The following is a 25,783-nucleotide window of genomic DNA, read 5'->3' as shown; positions in this document are numbered from 1 at the left end:
GATGAAAAAAGATGTTCCATGCAAATGGTAACCAAAGGAGAGCAGAAGTGGCTATACTTATATCAGATAAAATAGCCTTTCAATCAAAACTGGTCACAAGAGACAAAGAAGGTCGTTATATAAAAAGGGACCAAGTCATTAAGAGGATATAACAATTGTAGATATATATGCACCCAACATTGAAGCACCTAAATATTTAAAGCAAATATTAATAGAACTGAAGGGAGAAATAGATAACAATGCAATAATAGTAGGGAACTTCAATACCCCACATTCAACAATGGTTACATCACCCAGACAGAAAGTAAATAAGGAAACACTGTACTTGAACTATTCCTTAGACCAAATGGACCTGAGACGCATACAGAACAAACCACCAACAGCACCAGAATATACATACTTCTCAATTGCATCTGAAACATTCTCCAGGATAGATCATATATTAAGTCACAAAATAAGCCTTAGCAAATGTAAGGAAACTGAAATCATACCAAGTATCTTTTCCAACCATAACAGTATGAAACTAGAAATTAATCAAAGGAGGAAAATGGAAAATTCACAAATGTGTGGAAATTAAACAACACACTCCTGAACAAAAAATGAGTCAAAGAAGACATCAAAAGAGAAATCAAAAAATATCTCAAAACAAATAGAAATGGAAACACAGAAAAAAAAATATCAAAACTTATGGAGTGCAGCAAAAGCCATTCTAAGAGGGAAGTGTATAGCAACAGCACCTACATTTAAAAGATAAAAAGATCACAGAAAAATGACCTAACTTTACACCTCAAGGAACTAAAGAACTAAATGAGTCCAAAGATGGCAGAAGTAACAAAGATCAGAGCAGAAATAAATGAAATATAGACAGGGAAAACAATAGAAAAGATCAACAAAACTAAGATGGTATTTTGAAAAGATAAAATTGACAAACCTTTAGCTAGACTAAGAAAAAAAGAGCAAAGACTCAGTGATCATGGGTTGCCTGTGCCCTGGTCATCGATAGTGCAGGGAGAGGAGTTACTGAAAGACATTTTTCCATGTTTGAAGGGCCCAGTTGTCCCTTCCAAACCCTGGATCTTTCACACACTATCTTTTTTCTCCTGCCATTCCCTTCAGAGCTCAGGCCTTTGCTGGCCCCCCTGTGATATGGTGACCAGGCTAGTGCCCAGATTGCAGGGGTTCACTTTGTCTTTGAAGTTAAGGAGTCTCTTGGCAGAAACCAGTCAATACATCTATATTTGGATCTCACACTGGAACGAGTTCAGATCGGTTCGGTGGGAGGTAGAAACCCTGTGACAGTGCCTTTGCTTAGCAGAATCCACAGATGCAACATGGTGCCCCCAAGAGGCATGTCTGGCTCCCAGATAACAGGTCAGCCTTAGATCTGGAGATTGCTGAGGAAGTCCCATGAGTCAGTGACCTTGGGGTGACTTGGGATCTGGGATTGCTGGTATTTCTCCCCAAGATTCCTATAGTTCGTGGACACCAGTGGGGCAGAGAATGGACAGTGAGGTCTCCACGTGAAGAGCTCCCTGCTGCCTGCTCAGAGCATCACAGGAGAACTGTTCACTCAGCATGAGAGATCAGGGGCAAAGCGCTGTGACTGGGGGCTTGGCATCCCCTTTGGCTGGCTCTGAGTCCTGACAGCAGTACCCTTGGAGAGCCGTGGACAGGGAAGGCTGGCCCTGGTCCCTCTGCTGTGCCTGGATGACTTCAATAACCAAGAGTTTTTTTCTTGAGTTGGCAGCTGCTCATCATCATCATTTTCTCTCCATCCATCCATTCAATAAACTATATGGACCCACCCCCCACCCCCCAAAAAAGAGCAAAGATTCAAATAAAATTAGAAATGAAATCTAAATATGATACAATAGAAATACAAAGGATCATAAGAGACTATTACAAATAATCACATGCCAACAAATTGGATAACCTAAAAGAATGGATAAATTCCTAGAAATATAGAAACTACCAACACTGAATCATGAAGAAAAAGAAAATCTGGGCCAGGTGCCTGGAGGCACATCGGCTGGGCCTTCAGTGGGCTTTTCGGGGACAAGGATGGCTATGGCCAGTGATTTGTACCTACGCTACTATGTAGGGCACAAGGGCAAGTTTGGATATGAGTTTCTGGAGTTTGAGTTTTGGCCGGATGGAAAACTTAGATATGCCAACAACAGCAATTATAAAAATGATGTCATGATCACAAGGGAGGCTTATGTATACAAGAGTGTAATGGAAGAACTGAAGAGAATTATTGATGACAGTAAATTACAAAAGAAGATGATGCTTTGTGGCCTCCCTCTGACAGGGCTGGCCAGCAGGAGGTTGAAATTGTAATTGGAGATGAACACGTTTCTTTTACCACATCAAAAATAGGTTCTCTTATTGATGTTTAATCAGTCGAAGGATCCTGAAGGCCTTCGAGTATTTTACTATTTGGTACAGGACCTGAAATGTTTAGTTTTTAGTCTTATTGGATTACATTTCAAGATTAAACCAATCTAAATTGTAAAAAAAAAAAAAGAAAGAAAATCTGAACAGATTAAGAATTAATACCAATCCTCCTCAAGCTCTTCCAAAAAATTGAAAAAGAGGGAGCACTTCCAAGCTCATTTTATGAGGCCAGCACTACCCTTATACCAAAGCCAAATAATGACACTACAAGAAAAGTTTACTATAGACTAATATCACTAATGAATATGTATGCAAAAATTCTCAACAGAATACTAGCAAACCAAATTCAACAGCACATTAAAAGGTTCATACACCATGATCAAGTAGGATTTATCCCTGGGATGCAAAGATTGTTCAACATACACAAATTAATAAATGTGATACACCAAATCATGATTCTCTCAATAGATGTAGAAAAAGCATTTCACAAAATTCAACATTCTTTCGTGATAAATGAACACGAAGTGAACTCTCAAGAAATTGGGTACAGAAGGAACATACCTCAACATAATAAAAACCATATATGACAAACTCACAGCTAACATACTCAGTGGTGAAAGGTTGAAAGCTTTCCCACTAAGATCAGGAACAAGAAAAGAGTTTCCACTCTCACTACTCCCATTCAGCACAGTACTGGAAGTCCTAGCAAGAGCAATCAGTCAAGAAAAAAAAAAAAAAAACATCCAAATCAGACAGGCAGAAGTAAAATAGTCTGTTTGCAGATGATATGATCTTATATATAGAAAACCCTAAAAACTCCACCAAAAAACCTGTTAGAACTAATAAACAAATTCAGTAAAGTTGCAGGACACAAAATCAACAGGCAAAAATCAGTTGTGTTTCTATATACTAACAACAAATTATCTGAAAAAGATATAAAGAAAACAATCCCACTTATAATAGCATCAAAAATAATAAAATACTTAGAAACAAATTTAACCAAGATGTCGAAAGATCTGTACACTGACAAATTATAAGACATTGATAAAATAAATTGATGAAGACACAAATAAATGAAAAAATATCTCGTTTGTGAATCAGAATAATTAATATTGTTAAAATGTCTATATTACCCAAAGCCATCTATAGATTCAAGGCAATTCCTATTAAAATTCCAAAGGGGGCTTCCCTGGTGGCACAGTGGTTAAGAATCTGCCTGCCAATGCAGGGGACAGGGGTTCTAGCCCTGGTCCGGGAAGATCCCACATGCCGCAGAGCAACTAAGCCTGTGCGCCACAACTACTGAGTCTGTGCTCTAGAGCCCACGAGCCACAACTACTGAGCCCGCGTGCCACAACTACTGAAGCCCGCGCGCCTAGAGCCTGTGCTCCCAAAAAGAGAAGCCACCGCAATGAGAAGCCCATGCACTGCAATGAAGAGTAGCCCCCACTCGCTGCAACTAGAGAAAGCCCGTGAGTAGCAACGAAGACCCAACGCAGCCAAAAATTAAATTAATTAACTAATTAATTAATTTAAAAAAATTCCAAAGGCATTTTTCACAGAAATAGAAAAAACAATCCTAAAATTCATATGGAACCACATAAGACCCTGAATATCCAAAGCAATCCTGGGAAATAAGAAGAAAGCTGGAGGCATCATGATTCCTGATTTTAAGCTCTATTACAACAGAATAGTAATCAAAACAATATGGTACTGGCATAAAAGTGACACACAGACCAATGGAACTGAATAAAGAACCCAGAAATAAACCCATGCATATACAGTCAACTAATACCTGACAAGGGAGCCAAGAATCCTCAATAGAAAAATTATAGTCTCTTCAATAAATGGTGTTGGAAAAACTGAATATGCACATGCGGAAGAATGAAATTGGACGCCTATACTATACCACTTACCAAATTAACTTGAAACAGATTAAAGACTTAAACATAAGACTTGAAACTGTAAAATACTAGAAGAAAACATAGGGGGAAAGCTCCTTGATACTGGTTTTGGCAACAATTTTTTTGGATATGACACCAATAGAGCAAGCAACAAAAGCAAAAATAAACAAGTGGGGCTACATCAAACTAAAAATCTTCTGCACAGCAAAAGAAACAATCAGCAAAACAAAAGGCAACTTACAGAATGGAAGTAAATATTTACAAGCCATCTATCTTAGAGGAAGTTAATATGCAAAATATATAAGGAACTCATACAACTTAATAGCAAAATACAAACAATCCAATTAAAATGGACAAAGGATTTGAATAGATATTTTTCCAGAAAAGACATACAAATGGCCAACAGATACATGGAAAGGTGCTCAACATCACTAATTACCAGGGAAATGCAAAAGATATCCCCGCACACCTGTTAGAATGGCTATTATCAAAAAGACAAGAGACAACAGTGTTGGTGTGGAGGTAGAGAAAAGGGAACCTTTGTGCACTGTTGGTGTGAAATGTAAATTGGTGAAGCCACTATGGAAAACAGGATGGAGGTTCCTCAAAAAAATTGAAAATAGAACTACCATATGATCCAGCAATCCCACTTCTGGGTATATAGCGAAAGGAAATGAAACCGCTATTTTGAAGAGATATCTACACTCCCATGTTCATTCCAGAATTATTTACAATATTCAAGACATGGAAGTAACCGAAGCATCCACTGACAGATGAATGGATAAAGAAAATGTGATTTTATATATTTTTTTATGGGTATAAAAATTTGAAGTATATCAATGCAATATTACTCATCCATGAGAAAGAAGGAAATCCTGTCATTTGCAACAACGTGGATGGACCTTGAGGGCATTATGCTAAGTGAAATAAGTCAGATAGAGAAAGACAAATACTGTATGATCTCACTTACATGTGGAAACAAAAAAAGCCAAACTTATAGAAAGAGAGAGTAGAATGGTGGTTGCCAGGGGCTGGGGCTGAGAGAAATGGGGAGAAATTGGTCAAGGGGTGCAAACTTTCAGTTATTAGATGAATAAGTCCTGGGGATCTAATGTGCAGCGTGGTGACTATATTTAACAATACAGTATTATACACTTGAAGGTTGCTAATTGAATGTTCTCACCACACACACAAAAATGTAATTATGTGAGGTGATGGATGTGTTAACTAAGCTTATTGTGATAATCATTTCACAATATATATATGTGTATTACCTCATCACATTGTACACCTTAAATTTTCACAATACTATATGTCAATTTTATCTCAATAAAGCTGGTGGAATAAAAGAAACCTCTGAGCAACCAGGCAAAAAGATAAAGTCACTTACAAAAGAAAAAAATCAAGTTGGCCTTGGATTTCTTCTCGGCAGCACACACTATGAGAAGACACCGCAGCACAACCCATAACACACACAAGACAAACAAAAAGTGAGCCAAGGGCTTTCTATCCAGCCAAGTTGTCCTTTAAGTATAAAGACGTAGAAAAGAACATTTGGAAACCCTGGGACTATTGTTCCTCTGATTCCCTCCTTGAGGAAACTATTAGAAGATAAATTTTAGCCAACCAAGAGATGGCTGGGGAAACCAAAGGAGATGGACTACAAGTGAGAACAGAATATACTTAATAGCAGAACTAAAACTAAAACAAACATGAGAATTGGGATGACAGAAGAAAAGTAAAGGTGATAAAAAAACTTAGTCTTTAAGTTGCTTACCTAGTGGTAATAACAGTAGGGTAACCCACAGGATGATGATGGTCATGGCAATAACAGCAGTTATAATTATTGACTGGCTAACTATGTGCCAGGTAATACATAAAACACTGTGTATGTGTGTGTGTGTGTGTGTGTATACACACAGTGTTTCATACAGTGCATACACACATATACACATATATACACACACGCATATATATATATATATATTCCTAACAACCCATAAGGTAAACATCATCATCCCCATTCATAAATAAGAAAGCTAAAGCTCAGATTAGTTAAGTACCTTAACCACGATCACACAGCTAAGTGACAAATCCAAACCCAGGCCTGACTCCAAAGCCCAGCCTCTTGATTTTACTGCATTTGAGTTCATTGAACATAGGACAGTGCCTTATTCCTGTCTCCTCATCATTTAACACAACCAATATAATATAATATAATATAGCATAATAGAATATAATAACAATCTATCATTCCCATTTTATAGATGAGGAAAGGAAGCAGAAAGGTTAAATAACTTTCCCAAAGTTACACAGCTACTTAATCGACGGGGCAGCTAGCATGGCTCTAGAGCAGCGCTATCCAATACTAATTCAATAGTAGGTGAACCACATGTATAATTTCCAATTTTCTAGTAGCCAAATCTTAGAAAAAACCTAATTTTATTAATATATTTGATATAACCCATATGTTCATATTATCATTTTGACATATAATCTATATTAAAAACTATTCATGTCATAATTTACATTTTTTCCTCACTCAGTCTTTGAAATCCAGGGTGTATTTTATACTTACAGCACATCTCAAATTGGACTCACATTTCAGTGCTCAGTAGCCACATGTGGTCAGTGGCTCCCATATTTAACAGAGCAGCTCCAAAGCTACATGTGGCACCAACTTAATAGCACACGAACTCTCCATTTTCCATTCTCCAACATTGATTCCTGAAGTGTTATTTTATAAAATCAAAAAACAAAGTAACTAGTTATATTATCTACCTCCACAGAAAACCCATCCTGGGGTTAGGGTTTCACTCTTATAAAAAGGTCGTATTTATGCGTGTCGTTGGATCATACTTTTGATGGTAATCTGTTCTCCCTATACTTTCTCTTCCCCACCCACTCCCTCCACATTCAAGCAGCCATTCTCCTTGCCCCAAAGGCAGAGCAGAAAGATGAAATAGGCTGCAAGACATTCTGGCTTTTTCTTTTTAAGCCTAACCCCTGAGGAGAGGCGCTGGGGTTTACAGAGCAGGCAGCTTTAAGAAGCAGGAGGTAGAGAGGAGTCATCCCAGATTAGAAGGAGGTTCCCCTTGGCTTGGGGGAGAGGAGGAGAGCATCCCAGGAGAGGGTGGGAACTGGCTCCGTGTCTTTGCAGCACCTTGGGAGGAAGGCGCAGGGTGAACGGGGGTGGGGCAGAGTCTGCAAACGACTCCCACATCCAAAGCCAGCGTGGGAGCAGCAGAGAACTGCTCAACCTGGAGTGGCCGTGAGACAGGGACAATAGGTATTTATAGGGCGGTTTGCAGGAAGAGATGTCTAATTACTAGAGACCCCTCCCGATGCCTTAGCACTGCCTAGGATCTCCAAGCTGTGGGAAAAGCTCAGGAGGAGTCCCTGGGAATGACTGGGGTTAATTTCCCCCCAATGCACTGGGATAGAAGGGCACTGGAATCAAAAATTAAACTGAATTCTAGAAATCAAAGAAAGTGTCTGGCTGGACTTGTTTTTGTGACCAGACATTCATATCTGCCACTTAGGGGGCCTCACTTGAGCCTGCCAGGAGCAGTGGGCAGTGTCCCCCCACAAACCATTACACCAGAGCCATTTCATCTCCAGTGGATGGCTGTAACCCAGGAGGAACTGGAGTGTGAGGGGTGTGCCCTCTCAGAAGTCACTGCTGACTTGGGGAACACCGGTGGCCTGGGATGAAACCGAGTTTCAAAGAATATCACAGAATACTTTTAAGTCCTGATCAGACACAAAGCAATCAGCAAAAAGACCACTTGTTGGAGTTTGCTTAAATGATTAGTTTCCCTGACTCCCTGAGAAGACCCAGAAATAGAGGGGTGTAGAAGATGATTTTCAGGCCACTATTTCAGACTCTGAGGAAAGAAGGACTATTTCAGCAGCAGCAGCAGCCAAAGCTCTACTAGACAGGACAGATGAAGACCATCACTGCAGCCAAGCCCTGGCTGCCACTGTAATAGGGAAGAACAAATCTGACTCCATGTTAGATCTGTTCCTTTTACTTTAACCCTTTGTGCTTTGCTGCTTGTGCTTAATCATGCTGGCTCTGCACCTTTTGTAAAAGAATGTTGCCTATAGCCTGAAGCATACAGGATACCCTGCTCTCAGGGCTCTGACCTTTAAGAGTCCATTCATACAGAGATAAAAAGCTGCAGAACAGAGAATAACATTTGTCTTGTTGGAGGTTTACAGGAACATCGTGACCTGACCTATGTGGACAGCTGCAAGAGCAAAGGAATACAACACCAAGAAGTCTGCAACAACTAACCACACCCCTCCCTCACCTGGCCTTTAAAAGTGCTTTGCTGAAACCCTTCAAGGAGTTCGGGGTTTTTTTGGGCACAAGCCACCCATCTCCTTGTGTGTCCCTGCAGTAAACCTTTCTCTGCTCCAAACTCTGACATTTCAGTACTGTTTGGCCTCACTATGGATCAGGCACATGAACTTGCATTCAGTAACACCACGTTTAAAGACTTTAGGAAGATAGGCAGGCGCACTGTCCACAGATCCCTACAAGCCAGGTGCCAAGACAAGGAGACCCCCGCTACCTGCCCATCAGGCCTGCTCCTTAACCTGCGGTCAGTGACTGCTAGGAGACTGTGGGGGAGGGAGAGCCCAGACCCAGGGCAAGAATGGGGAAAGTGTTGCTCAGTCCTGGAGAGAAATCTTTTCCAAGGAAAAATGCCTGGAGTTCAGGGAAGGTCAACATGCCTCTGTTTTATTTTGCTTATAAGTGAGATGAATATTTCACAGTACACAGAGACTGTGAAGAGAACCCACACTCATTAACAGGGAAGGAAAGCCAAACTTCAGGGGGTTGGGTGGCACAGAGGAGCTCCAGAAGGTAGCATCATCACTCTGGTTCCATAGCAATCTAGGCTCTGTTGGTACCCTTTCCCCTCCCCAGTAAATAGGCAAAGAGAGTAGTTAAACAGAGAAAGAGGCAAGGACACCTACATGGAAGGTGCTGGCTACACAACAGAGCAGCCATCCCCCTGCTGTATGCCCCGTGAATATAAACATGAGCAGGGACCCAGCCAATTCTGGGCAGAAAGCCAAGGGGAAGGATGGCTATGAGGAGGAAAAGTGTAGAGCTACAGCTTCAGGTCAGCCTCACCTGCCCTATTAAATCCCCCATGCTTCTTACATCTAAATCACAGATCCTGCTCCCCGCAGTGAGGGGAATCCATCCGAGGCTGATGGAGCATTCCTACATGGGATGGAGCCTGCGCCGGAAGAAAGCAGAATTTCTAAGGCAGAAAGTCATCCCTGGAAGGGAAAGGGGAGAAGTCTACTCAGTGCCCAGGTTCATGAACTCAACTCCTGGGAGCCTGAGATTATGACCCACCCAGCCAAGTGCTGCCAACGTCCTGGGATCCCGGTGCAAGCCAGTGATCCAGCCCCACCCTCGTGCAGGTGAGAAGCCATTCCTTTCTAGAAACCGAGAGATTTGCTTCAGGAGATGTGGATGGCTGGGATCATGTCATGAGGTAGTATGAGATATTGCACCCTACACACACACACACACACACCCCAGAACATTATTCAGCCCTTAAAAGGAAGGAAATTCTGACTCATGCTATGACATGGATGAACCTTGAGAACATTATGCTAAATAAAATAAGCCAGTCACAAAATGACAAATATTGTATGACTCCACTTATATGGGGTATCTAGAGCAGTCAGATTCAGAGACAGAAAGTAGAATGTTAAGTGCTGAGGGCTGTGGGGAGGGACAAATGGGAAGTTGTTTAATGGGTACAGAGCTTCAATTTTCCGAAATGGAGAGAGTTCTGGAGACTGGGTTGCACAACAAGGTGAATGTACTTGACACCTCACTACTGAATTTAGGGAATATACTTAACACTTAGAAATGGTTACAATGGTAAATTTTATGTTATGTACATTTCACAACAATTTTTAAAACTATTATTTTGACTACAGAGGTTTTTTGCATTGATGTGGTACATGGGGTGATGGTAACTCACAGGCTAAAAAGCCAATTACCTAGAAACCTCAAAGTCAGAAACAGCAGGACATTTCTTTCAGTTGCCAGTTCACTTCTCTGAGCAATGCTTCTCTATCCCCTCACTTGATAGTCTGTCTTTTCTACACCACAGAAGGCAAAATTATCTCCCGAGGAGACACCCTCCCTTCCCAAACTAGAGAGGGCCTGAGGAAACTCATACTGACAAATGATGGAGAAGCAGGGAGGGGAAACTGATCAGGGAAAGATTGGAGAACTGCCTCTGAGCCTGAGTGAGGTTGAAAACCACACATTTTCCAAACAAAAATCGTCTCAAGGATTTCTGGCCAGTTTTTGAGTGGGAGAGGTAGGCTCTGAAATGTTGGCATTTCTGGGACATTCTGATGGATTGAGGAGACAAGATCACATATTTAGGATCTGGGACACTCTTCCTAAATTCAGAACATGTGATCACTGAAATGGCATTAGAATGGCAGGCCACGCTCTGAGCACTTCACTCTAAGAAAAATGTTTTTATCTGTAATTTGATTTGTATGTTTCACAAGGGTTGGAAAGATGGTAGTTGTTGAAAATGTAAACTATGCAGCCAGACATGCTTCCCTCTATAACTAAGTTGCCAAGGAACACATAGGCCCAAATTAAACCCCATTTATGGTCATTGGCACACCTTGGGGAGCTGGTGACATCTCACATTCTTTACCTTCATTGATTCATTGCACACTAGGCTTAATCTTGTAAATTACTTCCAAAGGCATGGCATATATCCTAAATAATATTTTTTCTTAGATTAGCATCAATCTTGCTTATCAACTGACATTTTCTCAAATTCCCTGGAGATGTCCACCTCACCATCAGAGCAAAGCTGTAAGTTACCTAAGGTAGCGGCCCTGATGGGCTCGACGGGAACCTCTCCCCAGCTCTGCTTTGGGGCACTAAGAATCTGAATCCACAAAGTGTGTGTCTAGGACACACTCTGTGATTCAACCCCCTGCCTGGGTCTCCACCTGACCCCCTAGCCCAGGATTGCAAGTGCCTCCTACCCAGTCCCAGGGCCCTTCTCCCAGGAGCCTCTGCAACACTGTTATGTAAACAGAGGAAACTTGCAAGCACGTGTACCCTGCAGCTTCTCCCCCAGCCCCAGACAACCCCCAAAGAGTAATTCCTGCCTTGTTTGAAGCTAGAAATCCTTCTGTTGATTAGTACAAATGAGCAGCAAGGTGGAGGAGGGGATGGGCTTTCTCAGACTTCTAACTACCCCTGCGCTGCAGCATGCCACAGTCCCACAGGAGCTGCCTTCCCTGCTCTTCTCGGTGGCGTTTACTCAGTGTATTTGGCACTTGGCAATTTCATCAGCTCCCCAAAGAAACTCCCATCTCCTGCTTTCTGAGGAACCTTCTAGTCCTGGTTTCCCGAATCACAGAACTACCTCTCACTGATTTCCTGACCTCATTCTCTACGCCTGTTAAACTCTCTGATCACATCCTTTGAATGAAAGGGGAAGTTCATTCAGCCTCCACAGAGGTTCCTGTGTGGCCTTGGCCCTCACAGGAGGCAGGTCCATCCCTCATGTGCATCTAGAAACACCGCCATCACTGATGGGGAGGCAGCAGAAAACCCACAAGAAGTGCGGGCATCCTCGCTACAGCTTCCAGCCAACCTGGGCAACAGAGCAGCTCTGCCTTGCCAAGAACTAAGAGTGCGCTGACACGCCTGGGGCCACGTCTCCAGAAGTTTCCCAAGTTAGGAAACACATCTCACTGAGGCCACTTCCCTAGGTCATACACTTATGCCTGGTTGCCAGGCTGCCAAATTCCCCATTAACATCCATGAACTCTGCCCTTGCACCACATGAATAATACAAAAGATACAGTGAGTCCCGCCCTAGTGCTAAGGCTAGGGATCATCTGAAGTTATTAAGACATAAAGTACACTGTTTCTTTTCCATCCCAGGTACCTGGAGGGAGTTTTCCTTTCAGTTTCCTTGAATTCCAAGTAATTACACTGTCGCCATCCTTAATGGGGAAGACAGGAAGTTCCACGCACTCTGTTCTCTCTGCAAATGCATGGAATCTGAAACAGGAAGAGATATGCCACATTAGGTTAGTAAGTGGTATCTGCGCATTACTATTCATTCTCCCAAGACTGTGAACTTGCTCTTCTGTGGTGCTAAGCATCTTCCAAGTGTTCACTGCTTTTCCCTGTGCCTTGTCAATTCCCACAAACAAAAGACAGGAAGGTGGAAGACACCAGAGAATTGAGGAGCCATTGGGATTTTAACTGATGACTCTTCTGTTCATTAGAGGATACTCAGCTCAACCAAATGGTATTTATCGACCCTGGAAAAATGATACCCTGTGCTTAAACTTATTCTTTTGTTCCCAGGGTTCAATCATGTAAACACAGTTTTGACAAGCCCAGAGGCTAATGAGGGGCCCAACAGTGCCCAGAGCCCTGCGGGTTCACTGCTGAAAGCTGGTGACAAGAGGCAGCGTTGGCTCATCTGCCCACTGCTGATGGGCTTCAGTCAACTTCCACTTGGCAAATGCACACTTCCCCAGGACCTGAGCATCAGCACTAATGAAAAGAACTCAGTGTGGGCACGTTTCTAAGGCGACCCCTCCAAGTGTGGTCCTAGCAGCAGCAGCAGTACCTGGGAGCTGGCTAGGGATGCACATTCCCTGCAGCCCCACCTGGATCTGCCGAGGCAGAATATGCACTTTAACAAGATCCCCAGGGCATTCATGAGCAGCGAAGCTAAAAAAGCGCTCACGTACCAATGTTCATAGCAGCACTTATTCACAACAGTCAAGACAGGGAAGCAACCTAAATGTCCACTGACAGATGAATGGATAAAGAAGATGTGGCACATACATACAATGGAATATTCCTCAGCCATAAAAAAGAATGAAATAATGCCATTTGCAGCAACATGGATGGACCTAGAGATTATCATACGAAGTGAAGTAAGCCAGACAAAGACAAATATCATATGATAACACTTATACGTGGAGTCTAAAAAAAAGACACAAATGAGCTTATTTACAAAACAGAAATAGACTCATAGACATAGAAGACAAACTTACAGTGACCAAAGAGGGAAGGGGGGGAGGCATAAATTAGGAGTTTGGGATTAAAATATGTACACTACTGTATATAAAATAGATAACCAACAAGGACCTACTGTATAGCACAGGGAACTATACTCAATATCTTGTAATAACCTATAATGGAAAAGAATCTAAAAAAGAATATATATATATATACATGTATACATATATGCACATATATGTGTATAAAACTGAATCACTTTGCCGTATACCTGAAACTAACACACCATTGGAAATCAACTATATTTCAATTAAAAAAAATTTTTTTAAGCACTGGTGTAGTGTTCCAGGTGATGATGGGCTAAATCGCACCCTCAAAGCCAGTTGTCTGGAAACCAAAAAATCAGTAATAGCAGGAAATTTCTTTCAGATGGCAGAGGAGATCTCTGAGTAATGCTCCTCCAGCCTCTCAAGAGTACCACCCCTGCCTATCGCCACTCATGATGCAAAAAGAATCCTGAAACACGAGCTGGGATGGACAGGATGGGCAGATGGCGGGAGAGGTCTGTGGGCCTTCCCTGGGCCATAGAAGGCCTCAGTCTTGTCTATTTCTAAAGGGTTTCAGGTGACAATGGGACAATGAAAGCAGGGGCTTCCTCCAAAACAGAAATGCCCAGTTTCCTTCATCCCATTGTTACCATCCTGGGTTCTCAGACTCTTTAATCAATAGAAATTGATAAAAGAGGCCAGACGAGAAATTCAGGCAAGGCTTTACTGGGACTCTTGCTGCAGCACAAGGGCATGAAAAAAGTAGCAGGTTCCCTTGCTAAGCAGTGAGGATGGAGGCAGATCAGTGGGTGGGGCTGGAGGGGGGGCTTAGGTGGTGTGCCCACCCCCTTGGTGGTGCTGTGCGCAGGGATCATGCTCAGGACCCTGCTTTTGCTCCCAGGCCCTCAGAAGTGGCAGCTGGGTTTTGGCCTTTTTGTATTTTATTGTTCATAATATGCCCCGACTACCCATGCATGCAGTTACTTTTAGTCCCTTATAGTTCCTTTGTACTCTGTTGCTGGAGGAGACGTTTGTCCAGCTGCAGGCACTGCAGTAAAGGGTCCCAGGTCCCCACCTGTCTCACCATGACCTCCTTGCAGGACAGATGGGGGGATGATCGAGGTTTGTCCTGACAGGCCTCACACTCTGAGTGCCAAAGCCTTTGCCCAGAATTTTCTACTCTGATCTGTTCTCCAGATTAGGAAAGAGAACAGGGCAGACATTTCCTCTGGCTAATACAGCCTCGCTTGTGCAGAAAGCATATCACCATTAAGACAGGCTCTTTGGAGAGTTGAGGAGTGTAGCGCTGTGCCTGAGAGCTGGTGGCTCTGTCCAGACACAGAGTCCAGCCTCCCTGCAAGCTGAAATGCTCAGGACATGCCCTTTACAGTTTGATAATAACTGCTCTTCAGCTGGGGCTGAACAGCAAAAGATGCACTGAGACCATCCAGGACCCCCGGGAGGAGGTGGGCTGGCAGGTAGCAGAGCAGGCAGCGGCACTGCTGGTCGTGGGTTGGCCTCACTTTCCGGGACTAGAGGAGGGACACAAGGGCCCGGGTGTACCCCGTCCTCTTATGCAGAACCCACACGCCACGGAGCATGGCCTGAAAGTCAGGGGCTGAACTGCAGCTTCTCCCGTGTTAAATTACTCCCTGGCCTCTCACCTTCCCAGAGGGTCTCCACATGAGCTGAGCAGAGGACCAGTAAGAAAGGTGGCCCGGCCAGCTGGGTTTTTCTCTCTCCACTAGCGAAAGTGGGGGCAGTGAGCCCCTTCTGTATTTGGGGGTTTCAAGAGCCCAGAATTGAAGCCAAGCACCTGCTGTTAAAAGATTTCAAAGCGCTTTATGAGCAGCCAGAGCAGGGGTCTTCAGAATCACCAGGGATCCTGTTAAAAATGCATATCCCTGTTCCTCCCTAGACCCTGAAAATTAGAATCTCTGGGACTGTGGTCAAGATATCTACATTTTAATCAAGATTCCTAGGTAGTGAAAGGCTTTGCAAAGTGAAAGCCTAACTGCATATTCCTAGAGTCCCCTCTACTGTGCAAAATCAGCCTGCAAGGTGAAGCCCACATCTCCCCAGGCCAATATGATGAGCACCTAAATTTGAGAACAAACGCTCAAGAGTGGGCATTTTACCCATTTTAGACAGGCTGACTTAGGAAAGAACTCAGTCATTCTCCTTGTAACCACATAAGTAGCTGGTCTCTCTCTACAAGAGACACAAACTCTCTCACATGCACAAACGGGGTTGTTTTGAAATGTAGATATTATTATTATTATTTAGGTATAGTGAGGCCAACAGATCAGGAGACAGCTACCATTGAAAAGATACTTTACAAGGAGACCTTCAAGATGGCGGAGGAGTAAGACGTGGAGATCACCTTCCTCCCCACAAATACATCAGAAATACAACTATGTGTGGAACAACTCCTATAGAACACCTACTGAATGCTGGCAGAAGACCTCAGACTTCCCAAAAGGCAAGAAACTCCCCACGTACCTGGGTAGGGCAAAAGAAAAAAGGAAAAACAGAGACAAAAGAATAGGGACGGGACCTGCACCTCGGGGAGGGAGCTGTGAAGGAGGAAAAGTTTCCACACACTAGGAAGCCCCTTCACTGGCAGAGACGGGGGGTCGCGGGGGGGAAGCTTCAGAGCCACGGAGGAGAGCGCAGCAAGAGGGGTGCGGAGGGCAAAGCGGAGAGATTCCTGCACAGGCCAGCACTCATGAGCCAGAGAGGCTTGTCTGCTCACCCGCCGGGGCGGGTGGGGGCTGGGAGGTGAGGCTCGGGCTTTGGAGGTTGGATCCCAGGGAGAGGACTGGGGTTGGCGGCGTGAACACAGCCTGAAGGGGCTAGTGCGCCACAGCTAGCCAGGAGGGAGTCCGGGAAAAAGTCTGGAACTACCTAAGAGGCAAGAGACCATTGTTTCAAGGTGCGCGAGGAGAGGGGATTCAGAGCACCGCCTAAACGAGCTCCAGAGATGGGCATGAGCCACAGCTATCAGCGCGGACACCAGAGACGGGCTTGAAACGCTAACACTACTGCTGCAGCCACCAAGAAGCCTGTGTGCAAGCACAGGTCACTCTCCACACCTCCCCTCCCGGGAGCCTGCAGCCCGCCACTGCCAGGGTCCCGTGATCCAGGGACAACTTCCCTGGGAGAACGCGCAGCGCGCTTCAGGCTGGTGCAACGTCACGCCGGCCTCTGCCGCCACAGGCTCGCCCCACATTCCAGTTATAACTACCATATCCCTCCCTCCCCCCGACCTGAGTGAGCCAGAGCCCCCGAATCAGCTGCTACTTTAGCCCCGTCCTGTCTGAGCCAACAACAGGCGCCCACAGGCGACCTACATGCAGAGGCAGGGCCAAATCCAAAGCTGAACCCCAGGAGCTGTGCGAAGAAAGAAAAGAAAGGCAAATCTCTCCCAGAAGCCTCAGGAGCAGCAGATTAAATCTCCACAATCAACTTGATGTACCCTGCATCTGTGGAATACCTGAATAGACAACAAATCATCCCAAAATTGAGGTGGTGGACTCTGGGAGCAACTGTAGACTTGGGGTTTGCTTTCTGCATCTAATTTGTTCCTGGTTTTATGTTTATCTCAGTTTAGTATTTAGAGTTTATTATCACTGGTAGATTTGTTTCTTGATTTAGTTGCTCTCTTCTTTTTTTTTTTTTAAATATATATATATATATGTATTTTTTTCCTTTTTCTCTTTTTGTGAGTGTGTATGTGTATGCTTCCTTGTGTGATTTTGTCTGTATAGCTTTGCTTTTACGATTTGTCCTAGGGTTTTGTCTGTCCTTTTCTTTTTTTAGTATAGTTTTTAGCACTTGTTATCATTGGTGGATTTGTTTTTTGGTTTGGTTGCTCTCTTCTTTCTTTCTTTCTTTTTCTTAATTACATTTTAATTTTTTTATTTTTAATAATTTTTTAAAATTTTTTAATAACTTTATTCTATTTTATTTTATTTTTTTCTTTCTTTCTTTCTATTTTTCTCCCTTTTCTTCTGAGCCATGTGGCTGACAGGGTCTTGGTGCTCCAGCCAGGTGTCAGGCCTGTGCCTCTGAGGTGGGAGAGCCGAGTTCAGGACATTGGTCCACCAGAGACCTCCCGGCTCCATGGAATATCAAATGGCAAAAGCTCTCCCAGAGATCTCTATCTCAACGCTAAGACCCCGCTCCACTCAATGACCAGCAAGCTACAGTGCTGGACACCCTATGCCAAACAACTAGCAAGACAGAAACACAACCCCACCCATTAGCAGAGAGGCTGCCTAAAATCGTAATAAGGTCACAGACACCCCAAAACACACCACTGGACGCAGTCCTGCCCACTAGTAAGAAAAGATCCAGCCTCATCCACCAGAGCACAGGCACTAGTTCCCTCCACCAAGAACCCTACACATCCCACTGAACCAACCCTACCCACTGGAGGCAGACACCAAAAACAACGGGAACTACAAACCTGCAGCCTGTGAAAAGGAGACCCCAAACACAGTAAGTTAAGTAAAATGAGAAGACAGAGAAACACACACCAGATGAAGGAGCAAGGTAAAAACCTACCAGGCCAAACAAATGAAGAGGAAACAGGAAGTCTACCTGAAAAAGAATACAGAGTAATAACAGTAAAGATGATCCAAAATCTTGGAAATAGAATGGAGAAAATAGAAGAAATGTTTAACAAGGACCTAGAAGAATGAAAGAGCTAACAAACAATAATGAACAACACAATAAATGAAATTAAAAATTCTCTATAAGGAATCAATAGCAGAATAACGGAGGCAGAAGAACGGATAAGTGACCTGGAAAATAAAATAGTGGAAATAACTACCACAGAGCAGAATAAAGAAAAATAATGAAAAGAATTGAGGACAGTCTCAGAGACCACTGGGAAAACATTAAACACACCAACATTTGAATTATAGGGGTCCCAGAAGAAGAAGAGAAAAAGAAAGGGACTGAGAAAATATTTGAGGAGATTACACTTGAAAACTTCCCTAACATGGGAAAGGAAATAGTCAATCAAGTCCAGGAAGGCAGAGTCCCATACAGGGTAAATCCAAGGAGAAACATGCCAAGACATATTAATCAAACTATCAAAAATTAAATACAAAGAAAAAATATTAAAAGCAGCAAGAGGAAAACAACAAATAACATACAAGGGAATCCCCATAAGGTTAAGAGTTAATCTTTAAGCAGAAACTCTGTAAGCCAGAAGGGAGTGGCAGGATATACTTAAAGTGATGAAGGAGAAAAACCTACAACTAAGATTACTCTACCCAGCAAGGATCTCACTCAGATTCGACGGAGAAATTAAAACCTTTACAGGTAAGCAAAAACTAAGAGAATTCAGCACCACCAAACCAGCTTTACAACAAATGCTAAAGAAACTTCTCTAGGCAGGAAACACAAGAGAAGGAAAAGACCTACAATAACAAACCCAAAACAATTAAGAAAATGGGAATAGGAACATACATATGGATAATTACCTTAAATGTAAATGGATTAAATGCTCCAACCAAAACACATAGACTGGCTGAATGGATACAAAAACAAGACCCGTATATATGCTGTCTACAAGAGACCCAATTCAGACCTAGGGACACATACAGACTGAAAGTGAGGGTATGGAAAAAGATATTCCATGCAAATGGAAATCAAAAGAAAGCTGGAGTAGCAATTCTCATATCAGACAAAATAGACTTTAAAATAAAGACTATTACAAGAGACAAAGAAGGACACTACATAATGATCAAGGGATCAATCCAAGAAGAAGATACAACAATTGCAAATATTTATGCACCCAACATAGGAGCACCTCAATATATAAGGCAAATGTTAAGAGCCATAAAAGGGGAAATTGACAGTAACACAATCATAGTAGGGGACTTTAACACCCCACTTTCACCAATGGACAGATCATCCAAAATGAAAATAAATAAGGAAACACAAGCTTTAAATGACACATTAAACACGATGAACTTAATTGATATTTATAGGACATTCCATCCAAAGACAACAGAATACACTATCTTCTCAAGTGCTCATGGAACATTCTCCAGGATAGATCATATCTTGGGTCACAAATCAAGCCTTGGTAAATTTAAGAAAATTGAAATCATATCAAGTATCTTTTCTGACCACAATGCTATGAAACTAGATTATCAATTACAGGGAAAAATCTGTAAAATATACAAACACATGGAGGCTAAACAATACACTACTTAATAACCAAGACGTCACTGAAGAAATCAAAGAGGAAATCAAAAAATACCTAGAGAAAAATGACAATGAAAACACGATGACCCAAAACCTATGGGATGGAGCAAAAGCAGCTCTGAGGGGGAAGTTTATAGCAATACAATCCTACCTCAAGAAACAAGAAACATCTCAAATAAACAACCTAACCTTACACCTAAAGCAATTAGAGAAAGAAGAACAAAAAAATCCCAAAGTTAGCAGAAGGAAAGAAATCATAAAGATCAGATCAGAAATAAATTAAAAAGAAATGAAGGAAACGATAGCAAAGATCAATAAAACTAAAAGCTGGTTCTTTGAGAAGATAAATAAAATTGATAAACCATTAGCCAGACTCATCAAGAAAAAAAAGAAGACACAAATCAGTAGAATTAGAAAGGAAAAAGGAAACCAACAACTGACACTGCAGAAATACAAAGGATCATGAGAGATTACGATAAGCAACTATATGCCAATAAAATGGACAACGTGGAAGAACTGGACAAATTCTTAGAAAAGCACAACCTTCCGAGTCTGAACCAGGAAGAAATAGAAAATATAAACAGACCAATCACAAGCACTGAAATTGAGACTATGATTAAAAATCATTCAACAAAAAAAAAACCCCAGGACCAGATGGCTCCACAGGTGAATTCTATCAAACATTTAGAGAAGAGCTAACACCTATCCTTCTCAAACTCTTCCGAAACATAGCAGAGGGAGGAACACTCCCAAACTCATTCTACAAGGCCACCATCAGCCTGATACCAAAACCAGACAAAGATGTCCCAAAGAAAGAAAACCACAGGCAGTATCACTGATGAAAACAGATGCAAAAATCCTGAACAAAATACTAGCAAACAGAATCCAACAGCACATTAAAAGGATCACACACCATGATCAAGTGGGGTTTATCCCAAGAATGCAAGGATTCTTCAATACATGCAAATCAATCAATGTGATAAACCATATTAACAAATTGAAGGAGAAAAACCCTATGATCATCTCAATAGATGCAGAAAAAGCTTTTCACAAAATTCATCACCCAATTATGATAAAAACCCTCCAGAAAGTAGGGATAGAGGGAACTTACCTCAACATAATAAAGGCCATATATGACAAACCCACAGCCAATATCCTTCTCATGGTGAAAAACTGAAACCATTTCCACTAAGATCAGGAACAAGACAAGGTTGCCCACTCTCACCACTATTATTCAACATAGTTTTGGAAGTTATAGCCACAGCAATCAGAGAAGAAAAAGAAATAAAAGGAATCCAAATCAGAAAAGAAGAAGTAAAGCTGTCACTGTTTGCAGATGACATGATACTATACATAGAGAATCCTAAAGATGCTACCAGAAAATTACTAGAGCTAATTAACAAATTTGGTAAAGTAGCAGGATACAAAATTAATGTACAGAAATCTCTGGCATTCCTATACACTAATGATGAAAAATCTGAAACAGAAATGAAGGAAACACTCCCATTTACCATGGCAACAAAAAGAATAAGATACCTAGGAATAAACCTACCTAAGGAGACAAAAGACCTGTATGCAGAAAACCATAAGACACTGATGAAAGAAATCAAAGATGATACAAAGAGATGGAGAGATATACCACGTTCCTGGATTGGAAGAATCAACATTGTGAAAATGACTACACTACCCAAAGCAATCTACAGATTCAACACAATCCCTATCAAACTACCAATGGCATTTTTCACAGAACTAGAACAAAAAATTTCACAATTTGTATGGAAACACAAAAGACCCCGAATACCAAAGCAATCTTGAGAATGAAAAATGGAGCTGGAGGAATCAGGCGCCCTGACTTCAGACTATACTACAAAGCTACAGTAATCAAGACAGTATGGTACTGGCACAAAAACAGACATATAGATCAATGGAACAGGATAGAAAGCCCAGAGATAAACCCACACAGATATGGTCACCTTATTTTTGATAAAGGAGGCAAGACTATACAATGGAGAAAAGACAGCCTCTTCAATAAGTGGTGCTGGGAAAACTGGACAGCTAGATGGAAAAGAATGAAATCAGAACACTCCCTAACACCATACACAAAAATAAACTCCAAATGGATTAAAGACCTAAATGTAAGGCCAGACACTATCAAACTCTTAGAGGAAAACCTAGGCAGAACACTCTAGGACATAAATCACAGCAAGATCCTTTTTGACCCACCTCCTAGAGAAATGGAAATAAAAACAAAAATAAACAAATGGGACCTAATGTAACTTAAAGGCTTTTGCACAGCAAAGGAAACCTTAAACAAGACAAAAAGACAACCCTCAGAATGGGAGAAAATATTTGCAAATGAAGCAACTGACAAAGGATTAACCTCCAAAATTTACAAGCAGCTCATGCAGCTCAATATCAAAAAAACAAACAACCCAATCCAAAAATGGGCAGAAGACCTAAATAGACATTCCTCCAAACAAGACATACAGATCACCAACAAACACATGAAACAATGCTCGACATCAGTAATCATTAGAGAAATGCAAATCAAAACTACAATGAGGTATCATCTCACATCGGTCAGAATGGCCATCATCAAAAAATCTACAAACAATAAATGCTGGAGAGGGTGTGGAGAAAAAGGAACCCTCTTGCACTGTTGGTGGGAATGTAAATTGATACAGCCACTATGGAGAACAGTATGGAGGTTCCTTAAGAAACTAAAAATAGAACTACCATACGACCCAGCAATCCTACTACTGGGCATATACCCTGAGAAAACCATAATTCAAAAAGAGTCATGTACCACAATGTTCACTGCAGCTCTATTTACAATAGCCAGGACATGGAAGTAACCTATGTGTCCATCAACAGATGAATGGATAAAGAAGATGTGGTACATATATACAATGGAATATTACTCAGCCATAAAAAAGAAATGAAATTGAGTTATTTGTGGTGAGGTGGATGGACCTAGAGTTTGTCATACAGAGTGAAGTAAGTCAGAAAGAGGAAAACAAAAACCATATGCTGACACATACATATGGAATCTAAAAAAAAAATGGTTCTTAAGAACCTAGGGGCAGGACAGGAATAAAGACGCAGAAGTAGAGAATGCACTTGAGGATACGGGGAGGGGGAAGGGTAAGCTGGGACGAAGTGAGAGAGTGGCATGGACTTATTACTACCAAATGTAAAACAGATAGCTAGTGGGAAGCAGCCATATAGCACAGGGAGGTCAGCTAGGTGCTTTGTGCCCACCTAGAGGGGTGGGATAGGGAGGGTGGGAGGAAGACGCAAGAGGGAGGAGATACGGGGATATATGTATTTGTATACCTGATTCACTTTGTTATAAAGCAGAAACTAACACACAATTGTAAAGCAATTATACTCCAATAAAGATGTTAAAAAAAAGAAAAGATAGTTTGCCACTCACAGTTTCTGCTATGGACTGAATTGTGCCTCTGCCTGTCACCTCCCCAAATATCTGTGTTGAAGCCTTAATCTGCAATGGGATTGTATTTGGAGATAAGACTTATAAGAAGGTAATTAAGGTTAAATGAGGTCATAAGGGTGGGGCCCTGATCCAATAGGATTGGTATCCTTTTAAGAAGAGACACCAAAGAGTTTACATGCCCTCTCTCTCTGTCTCTGTCTGTGTCTCCCTCTCTCTCTCTCTGTCTCTCTGTCCTCCATGGAAGGATGGAAGGACACAGCAAGAGGGCAGCTGCCTACAAGAGAGAAAGAGAGTTCTCACCAGAAACAGAATCTGCTAGCACCTTGATCTTGGACTTCCCAGCCTTCAGAATTGTGAGAAATAAATATGTCATTTAAGCCACCCAGTCTGTGGTGTTTTATTGTGGCAGCCAGAACTGACTAATATTTTTCCAAAGAGATGGGGGCATGCCACACCACACAGGGTCACACAGGGAAGCCCCAGGTTTGGTCAGGAAGCAGAGAGAACAAGGGGAAAACATGGGCAAGTCTTTCTTGTGGATTCTGCAGAAAGAAATGGGTGAGGCAGAGTAAGCAGGCTTAGGATTGGCTAGTTTGAATGATTTCAGCGGGTGCTGGAGTGTAGGGGCTGTCCTGAGCTGTCTGGTACTTGGCCCTGGGGTGACTGGGACAGGGGACAGTGCTTAGGGTATGTGAGCCTGGATTGAGAGTGTGGGCTGGATTGGTTAGTTTGCACATAAAAGGTGCATTCCGTCCCAGGTGAGTCTTTTACTGTCTTTAGGAATCAGCTAACCTGGAAGGCACGGTCTGTCCAGGGTCAGCAAGACCCCAAAATGTCAAAGCATCAGAAAAAAAGGCAGGATTAATGCCAGGTAGAGGAGCAAAGGTGAATGGAGACTAAAGACTACTGGAAAGAGGAGAACACAGCAACCGACTGGTCAGGAAGACCGCTAGGAATCAAGACCCACTGTCGACTACGTGCAAGCACGCAGCTCGCTCGTGGTCTTCCCAGAGCACGTTTTCTGCCTACCTGCTTCGGGTCTTGGCACTCAGATCCTTTAAGAAAGTTGTCGTGCCCTCTCGTCTGGCATTGAAGGACACCGTGCAGACAGGATATGGGACCTTCAAAGCCCTCTGAAGGAGAAGCTCCTTGGATTCCTCTGGAACATCCCCCACCACAAAGTAATAAATGGATTCAACCTGCAGAACAGTGACACCAACAGTTTATTTCCCTGACGCACCCTAGCCGTGAACCAGACTCATCAGCAATATACTCTCTATAAAGCTGCCTCTTTAAAAAAAAAGTGGGCAGAAAGAAGAGCAGCACTGCTCAATGTTTCATGACGATGTGTTGGGGCCAAAGTCAGGAAGTAAGATATTCAAGGCCCGGTGCTAAGAAGTGTCAGGCTTTGCATGGGAAGGATATGGTTGGTGGATTTGGAGAAGAGCTTCCTCTGAGCCCACGAATAAATTATGCAGGTCAGGAGCGGCTATTCTCAAGTCCACGAATGAAGGAAGTGTCGGCCCGGCCACTGGGGGCAGGAAGCTTATTAGCAATTCCCTATGGCGGTGCCAGAATTCTGCAGTGCCGGCTCAGGCATCCTCAGTCTGAGGCCGCGTGTGGGAAGGAGGGCATATTCCCAGCTGGTCTCACCTCCGGGACACACACTCGCCTGGGGAGGTGAGGCTGTCCTGACTTCACACGGCCAGTCAGGAGCCACGCCAGGCCAGGAGTCAGGAAACACACACACACACACACAGACACACACACCAGCTTTAAACCAGGAACCTGGGAGATGCATACCTCACCCAGGTAGAAGACGGTGCCAAAGTGGTCCCTGCTTAATTTAAAGATGTCGATGCCATCCACTGGGCCCCACCCTTAACCACACTGCTCTAAGGGTCTCCCCTGCCACTGAGGAGTTCTGTAACCTCGGGCAAGTGGTTTAGGTTCAGTTTCTTCACTTGTGAAAAGGGAGATTATGCAGTTGACTTCATGACTGAGCTTAAACAAGATGGTGTACACTTATGTATGTATATAAATCACAGAAAGTAAAACCACAGGTAAAGCCAGGAACACGTATCATCTAAACCTGCCCCTAAAAGCACCCTAAGTGATTGTCTCCACAGATAACTGGGGCAGAAACCCCCAGCAAATATATTGTGTTTTTTAAAATATTTATATATTTGGCTGCGCTGGGTCTTAGTTGTGGCATGCAAACTGTTAGTTGCGGCATGCATGTGGGATCTAGTTCCCTGACCAGGGATCAAAAGTGGGCCCCTGCATTGGGAGAGGGGAGTCTTAGCCACTGGACCACCAGGGGAGTCCCTGTATTGTGTTTTAAGGGATAAACAGATGTCACCAGCCCTTTAGGATTCATGAGCTTCTAATCACACATCCCCAGTTAGCTGAAGGTAAACAGTCAATTACCTCACCTCGACTTCAAAGCTGGGACTTAAAGCTACCTGGCCCAGAGAGAGGTGGGCTGAGGGTCAGCTCGCAGCTGCTTAGGACACCCGGTCTGTGGCAGCAGGGGGCAGGCTGGGAGTTAGGAGACGGCCGGGGTGGGAGCTGAGCCCAGCCTACTTCAGCAACATTCCTCCCCAGGCTGGGCACAAAGAGTCTTCCTGCCCCCATGACACTCTCTCTCAGGCCTTTCATCACAAAGTCCCTGATTTTCAAAAGT

At 42.9% G+C, this 25,783-nt stretch overlaps 1 protein-coding gene, 1 non-coding gene and 1 pseudogene across 2 annotated transcripts in view; 2 read left to right on the top strand and 1 right to left on the bottom strand.

Annotated features, from left to right (window-relative positions):
• Window positions 1-25,783, bottom strand: part of VWA3B (von Willebrand factor A domain containing 3B) — a 208,738-nt gene that overhangs the window by 154,478 nt on the left and 28,477 nt on the right. The window contains exons 5-6 of the mRNA XM_061211052.1: window positions 24,127-24,296; window positions 12,275-12,390 (exon numbers count right to left, since the gene is read on the bottom strand). Coding sequence (XP_061067035.1) covers window positions 12,275-12,390; window positions 24,127-24,296 — 286 coding nt within the window. The remainder of the gene's footprint in view (window positions 1-12,274; window positions 12,391-24,126; window positions 24,297-25,783) is intronic.
• Window positions 964-1,086, top strand: LOC133074873 (small nucleolar RNA SNORA71). Its single transcript, XR_009697275.1, has one exon. It is a non-coding gene; the product is annotated as a small nucleolar RNA SNORA71 (small nucleolar RNA).
• LOC133105372 (protein mago nashi homolog 2-like) lies at window positions 2,062-2,508 on the top strand (annotated as a pseudogene).

Source organism: Eubalaena glacialis, chromosome 14, assembly GCF_028564815.1.
Source record: "Eubalaena glacialis isolate mEubGla1 chromosome 14, mEubGla1.1.hap2.+ XY, whole genome shotgun sequence".
Taxonomy (NCBI): Eukaryota; Metazoa; Chordata; class Mammalia; order Artiodactyla; family Balaenidae; genus Eubalaena; species Eubalaena glacialis.
This window is presented reverse-complemented; position numbering and strand designations above follow the sequence as displayed.